The sequence below is a fragment of the Nematolebias whitei genome, chromosome 10, assembly GCF_014905685.2.
Source record: "Nematolebias whitei isolate Nwh7 chromosome 10, NemWhi1, whole genome shotgun sequence".
NCBI classification, from domain to species: domain Eukaryota; kingdom Metazoa; phylum Chordata; class Actinopteri; order Cyprinodontiformes; family Rivulidae; genus Nematolebias; species Nematolebias whitei.
The window spans coordinates 4,152,402-4,159,400 of record NC_056507.1 but is presented as its reverse complement, the minus strand read 5'-3'; the positions used below and the strand labels follow the sequence as shown (position 1 = coordinate 4,159,400).

Below are 6,999 nucleotides of genomic sequence, written 5' to 3'. Positions count from 1 at the left end.
AGGCATCCTAAACAGATGCCCAAGCCACCTCAACTGGCTCCTCTCGATGTGGAGAAGCAGCGGCTCTACTCCGAGTCCCTCCCGGATGATCGAGCTTCTCACCCTGTCTCTAAGGGAGAGCCCAGACACCCTGCGGAGAAAACTCATTTCGGCCGCTTGTATCCGAGATCTCATTCTTTCGGTCACAACCCAAAGCTCGTGACCATAGATGAGGGTGGGAACGTAGATCGATCGGTAAATTGAGAGCTTCGCCTTTTGACTCAGCTCTCTCTTCACCACGACAGACCTGTACAGCGCCCGCTTCACTGCAGACGCTGCACCTATCCGCCTATCGATCTCATGCTCCATTTTTCCCTCATTCGTGAACAAGACCCCAAGATACTTGAACTCCTCCACTTGGGGTTGGACCTCCTCCCTGACCCAGAGAGGGCACTCTACCCTTTTCCGGCTCAAGACCATGGCCTCGGATTTGGAGGATATATATATATATATATATATATATATATATATATATATATATATATGAGTGTGGAAAGTGTTTAAAATGCATTTACACACACACACACACACACACACACATATATATATATATGTATGTATACACACACACCGTATTCTAGTGTGTGTGCGTCTCACCCTTTCCTCCCGTCTCTGCAGCCCATGGCAGATGTGTTGAAGGCTGTACAGCTCGTCCAACAGCTGGAGACTCCCCTTGCTCAGCTCAGCCACCTCCTCCGTCCCCTCCTCCTCGCCCCCCACCAGCTGACACAGGTCAGCCAGCGACGCGTGCCAGGAAGGGGCACTCTGCCTGTTGTGTTTTATCTGTAACAGATCAAACCAAAGTCGTTAGGCGGTCAGCTGAGAGAGCTCCAAATGTCCAAATTTACTTCTCCATGTTCACAACTTTAAAATAGACGTGATGGTAAGAATCGAATATGAACATTTTGAACGTGAACCAAGAAGCAGAGAGAGTCAAATAATACTTTGTTCTTTTAGTTTTTTCTCATAACCACTTTGAATATTAAAACCAGACAACACACATGGACTTACTGACAGTTCAGGTTAATCCAGTGTTGCTTGCAGGATTGTGAACATGTTGCTTTTCTTAATAAATGATTATAAATCAAACTGTTTAAAAACTGTGACTATCTGCAAACTGTGCTGAGGCTCAGTCCAGTCCTGCATCCACACAAACTGAAGGCATTCAAACACGAGAAACTCCAAATACAGTTTACAAAAAATTGCATTTATTTGCTCCGAGCCTCACTAATCCATCAATACCTTTTTTGATCTTTGTGTTAAATTGTTAACTCTTTATTGGGAGGATGCAGGGCACATTTCTCTTTATCAGTTCTTACAAATGTCTTGTAATTTATTTTTCTAAACAGGCTCCTCATCAGGAGAGGTAAGAGGGTGATCTGGCTGGCTTGCTCTTTGTGACAAACCCCTCACTGAAGATGATCGGTTTATCAGAAACTGTAAATTGGTTTAAGCTCTCCAAAGGCGTTGTTTGCTGGTATTTGCTTCTGAGTGGCAGGAAGAATCCTCTGATGTCATAAAGACAGCAGCGCTGCAGACGCTGAGGCAGCGAAATCAGTCGTGACTCAAGATTTTGATTTACCTTTAAATAAAGAGAACGAGAAGGGCCTCGTGAGGGTTTATGTTGTTAGTTCACTTAACTATATCCAGATTTTGATGATTAATCTTGTACTTGATTTTATACGAGTGAGATAAAGTCACAACAAATGCTTCGACACCAAATGAAGTCAGTGCAGAACCAACAGGGTGGGTATTTTTTTTAATTAACTAATTTATTTTTTGCTTGCTCTCGTTGGAAGGCAGACGTGTCCTCCTCTGCTCCATCCTTCCGTCCATGCTTTGCTCTGTTTTGTCTTGTGAACCTTTTTTCAGAGCCCCTTTTCTTACACACCTTCCGAATTGTATTTGACCAGCTGGTCTCTCAACAAATGTGATGCATTTTCCTCAACAGGTAGTCAGGGTAAAGGAGAAACCCTCTTACCTCGACAGAAACATGATTGGATCTACGATAACTGGATTTTACTGTTGGGAGTTGGTGGAAATCTGGATTGTTTACCAACTACGTGCATGTGCAGAGCTCGGCATCACTCAGACCATGTGCGAACTATACGTGGTGCTGTATCAAGCTGAGCGGGCTGATCCTTATCAGGACTGGGGAACTTTCTGGCGGTGTCCACGAACGGTTGGAAGGAATAAATCTCGTAGAAGCTGTAAGCTTGACTTGGCGTACGCAATCGAACTCGGCTGTTTGGAGTCACCATGACAGAATGTACTAGCAAGACTTTTAAGGCAGACACGGAAAATTACGAGTTCAGCCTGACCCAAAACAATGTTGATATCTGAATCTGGACCTGGCCTCAGAAGGTGGATTATATCAATTTCTCCTTGGATGTTGTGGAAACAAAGACACTCTGTCCCCCTCCCCACCCCCTCCCTTCCCCAAGGTCATGGACAGAGTTCAACCGAGCTGGCTGATAAACAAGCACCTCTTATCAGGACTATGGCTGAGGGGGTGGGGGACTCTAGACTGTGCTGTGCTACGACCTTTCCTCAAACTCAGTGCCTCCGCTGGTCTCCCTCGCCTCACCTGGCGCAGCAACCTAGGAGATGCGAAGGCGCCAAGGGCTGCGTCGCTCACCTGGCGGCCATGCTGGGACCCCAACCAACTCCGCAGACATATATATTATGTCTGTTTATGTTGCTGTGGTAGATTTTTTTAATGCCTGAATCTGTGCCCTGTCAAGGACATGATGTGAGAGATCTTTTTTCTATACCTCTCTCCTTATGTCTCCTTTTCTTATCCAAGCAACAGGGGCAGCGCATCTTTGAAGCTGCAGCTCCCCGTACACTTCTGTCCATCTTTAGGACGGCAGTACGGAAAGTCATTTTGTTGTACTTCACTGTGCAAGGATAATAAAAGCATTCTGATTCTGATGACTATCAAGTGAGAAAGGAAGTGAAGTGGAGCGGCAGGTTGTCGTGGTTATCGTTCAGACGAGCAGCGGCAGCATCCTCCAGTCCGCTCGGTGCTTTTCCTTCCACGCTCCTGAATGCTTTATCATCCAGCCGACAAGTTATCGTCACGATCAGCACCACTGATCGACCTCTGAGCATCAGCAACAATGAATAACGTTGGCGTGTCATTGTTGTTATTTATCAGAGCCAGAGAGGAGGAAGAACATGTCATTAGGAGGCTGTCAGGTCCATCAGAACCACAGTAGGCTTTAACGGTTGTCTACTTCCTCTCTGCTCATCTCTCAGCCTCGCCTTTCCTTCATCGCCCAAGTTAATGTGATAAAAGTGTGCAAAGTAAGAAGTGATTGACTCCCTTAGCCTCAGCTCTGATCACTTTATCTCCAGTTGTGCACCACTGGAGCAAACCGTGAGCTGATTGTGAACATTTTACAGAAGCTGACTGAATAAACGGCTCATTTTTACTCAGTCAGGTGGAAATCCAAGCTGCAGCCGACACAGAACAACCTTCTCTGGCTTTTTAACGCCCGTTTGGAGTGAACGCAAACCAAAAGGTGAGATTTCAAGAAGGCAGCATGTGAGTGTGGGTGAGAGTGTCTGTGCTCTCGCTGACGACACACGAGCAAAAGGAACATACCTTAGAGGTAAAGAGACTGGTGAGGAGCTCCTCTGCTAAAGCTCGCTGCTCCTGGTCCACATCTGTCAGTCAGAGGAGAAAGTTCTGATCATTATCACGAGTGAACAAGAAATGTATCTGGAAGCTTGTTTCATCAAGATTACAGGTAAAAAATATATTTATGTTGTCTGTGAATAGCTCATTTTCTCATGATGACTGGAGACCATTTCAAAATCACAAGAAAAAGAGGACGTCATCATGAATCAGGACAGTCGCGCTGTGGAGTTTGTCTGGGATCGTTTCTGTTAGAGATCATCTCTGAGGGTCACGAGTCAATGATGGAACCGGTGTAACTCAGGAAACAGTCATTTTCGCAATATTTAAATATATGTCTTTATTTGGAGCAAAGAAAATCTTGTTTTCTTTAGATAATATTCATTATTTCAAGAAGAAAGGGTCAAGATAACGAGCGAGCTAACATGTGACCTCAGATAAAAACACCACAATGATCCTAACCCGGGCGTTCCACAGACACAACCACACTTTTCAAAAGATACTGCAGATTTACCTGTAAACACTGTAAATGTTGCCAGAAAATTTATAATGGTATGTAGTAAATGAAGAGATTAAACAAAGTAAAAAAATATTGCGCAATTCATGAGAAAATATATGGATTACAAAGTGACTGTGTATAAAAACGCATGAGACAAAATGACGTTAAATTGTTAATCCATGTGTTTGCATATTAAATTTTGATATAAACTTGTATCTGCAGGTATATTGATGTATACATATGTGTATATAGTTACATATGAGTATTATGTATTTATTGAATCACTAGGTTGACTCATAATTTGTTGTAATTTAGGGACAGGACTGGACAAGTCTTTGCATCGTTCCTGCTCCCTTTTTGATCATTTCGGTTTTATTACTGAATATTTTGGTGGAAATATTTAAGTTTTTAGTTATGATTTTGTTTTGTTGAAATTGTAACTGTTTGGAATGAAATAAAGAACAAAATGTTTGGGGAAATGTTGGTTTAACCTGAGAGTTTCTGCATTTATTATCAAATCATAATTTCAGCTGTTTGGCAGCTTAAAGCTTCACATACACACAAAAAAAAACAGCGCTGGTCTCACAAACTGAGAAGAAAAGTTTATCTAAATCTAAATTAATTCACAGTCAGAAGTAGCTTTTTGTAAAAAATGAAAAATAAAACTTTTAAAAATAGTGAAAGCATTGCAGCTTTTTCAACTTGTATGAAAAAAAGTATCTAATTTGAAAAAAAAAAAAGAGCAAAATGACAGACAAATAAAGAAGTTACCACTTAACAATAAGGCTCCACTTATAGATGGCTAATAAATAGTTTATATATACATTATTAATGCCTCTATAACCACTTCATAAATCATTAATAACTGTTTATCAAGCATTAATTAAGGGTGACAGAGAGACAGTTTCTTGCCAAATAGTGAACAAAATCTGTTCACCTATATATTTCATCTAGAGTTGTTATATTAAACATTTCAGACTAAGTTACTACCTTGTGAGCACAATAAGCATTCGTTAAGGCCCCAATTTCCTTAATTTTGGAAGATCGGCCGATACACGAGAAACCGATTTGACTGATATTTTTTGAAGTTTAACAACAGTTGTCTAAACTTCATTTATATTTCAGAGCACTACCTCGTGGGCAGTTAAAACAAGTTTGTATTGTTTCTGGGATATTGTTCAGGGGTATGTTTTTCAATAAAATAATATTGGAAAATTGAAGGTGCATTGTGACCTTATAGCACCTGACAGTGTCGCTTATAAAACAAAATCGGAATCGGCAGGTCAGACTTTTTAGGGATCGGTGATCGGTCAGAAAACTGCAATCGTTGCGCCCCTAAATATTGTACCTTATCACTGCAGTATAAGTATCTACAGCTAATATTATATCCTAAAAAATTAGGTTTACAAATGCTTATTGTGCTCACACGGTAGTAACTTAGTCTGAAATGTTTAATATAACAACTCTAGATGACATATATAGGTGAACAGATTTGGGTCACTATTTGGCAAGAAACTGTCTCTCTGTCACCCTTAATTAATGCATAATAAACAGTTATTAATGGTGTATAAAGAGGAATTAATAATGTATCTATAAACTATTCATTAGCCATCAATAAGGGGAGAATTATTGTACATTGGTACCAAGAACACAATCTTAATTAAGATGTTTCTTGTGTTTGGGGGAAGGAATAAAAATTAGATTAGCTGATGTTTTGGTCCATATATGATAGTTATCACTTTTTTTTCAACCAGGCTAATACAACATTTAATTTTCTAATTCAAACCTAAAAAAAACCCCATTAAACTCAAGTTTTTAATAGAATTTTTATGAATTAAAGGTTAATCATTGCAGACAAACTGCATGGAGCAGCATCACTGAATAAGCCACCTGTTGCACGGTCCGAGTTTTGACCAATCGAACGTGTTGCTTGTAGGAAATGCTAAAGCGAAGCACAGAAAGCGGTTCAAACATCCTTGTTGCTTACCTGTGCACACTACGCCACATGTGAAGCAGAGGAGAAGCGCACAAGCCAGCTGTGCCTGCATCTTGATGAGAAGAATAAAATGAAAGCTGAAGAAAACAAGGCTTCCAACACTGACAGATGCCGCTGCAGATGAGTCTAGTCCATAAGGTGAAGGGTCAGAGGACTGAGAGAGTTTGAAGAATCTGCTGCGGCTTCTTCTCGTCTCAGTGTCTTTGGCAGCTTTCTGGATGGATGTGAAGTGCAGCTGGCTCCATTCTCTCAGTATATAAGAGCCAACGTGATGTCAGAAAATCAGACTCTTAACCTCCCCACACACCCTCCTACCTCCTCTTCTCCATCCCACATGCACCCCATCCTTCCACCAATTTCTCCCCATGTCATATTTTCCACCGTGCGCCCGCTCATCAGACGTCACTTTGGCATCAAGAGGAAAAAGGGGGTTTTGCGTCATAGTTTGGTAGATTTGGTTATGTCCCTGTGTGAATGCAGTCAGTCTGAGGTTTTCTATTTCTGAGTGGTGGGAGGCAGGAGTGATGTGGCCGGATGAACAAGTCACGCTGTCTTGTTTGAAGAGAGAACACAGACATAAAAAAAACAGTTCTTTAAGTTTTGACAAACTCAACAGGTCTGAGCTGTCCAAATGAACAAAAAACTGCTAAAAACCTTCAGTAGAATGAAAAATACAATATAAGTGATACATTTTTTAATGCAGTCTAACAGCGGTTCTTTTTCGTTTGTTTAACAAAGTAAAGTCGGGTCCTCTGGACGGATTCTTCTTTATTGAAATGCTTCATCTTTTATCCAAAAGACTTCGCCAGTCTGAGGAGCTGC

At 41.3% G+C, this 6,999-nt stretch overlaps 1 protein-coding gene across 1 annotated transcript in view; it reads right to left on the bottom strand.

Moving 5' to 3' along the window:
- The window catches only part of nts (neurotensin), a 7,036-nt gene extending 807 nt beyond the window's left edge, over nt 1–6,229 (bottom strand). Inside the window, exons 1-3 of the mRNA XM_037683081.1 lie at nt 6,169–6,229; nt 3,650–3,711; nt 637–822 (exon numbers count right to left, since the gene is read on the bottom strand). Of these exons, the coding sequence (XP_037539009.1) occupies nt 637–822; nt 3,650–3,711; nt 6,169–6,229 (309 nt within the window). The remainder of the gene's footprint in view (nt 1–636; nt 823–3,649; nt 3,712–6,168) is intronic.
- Nucleotides 6,230–6,999: the final 770 nt, after the last annotated feature.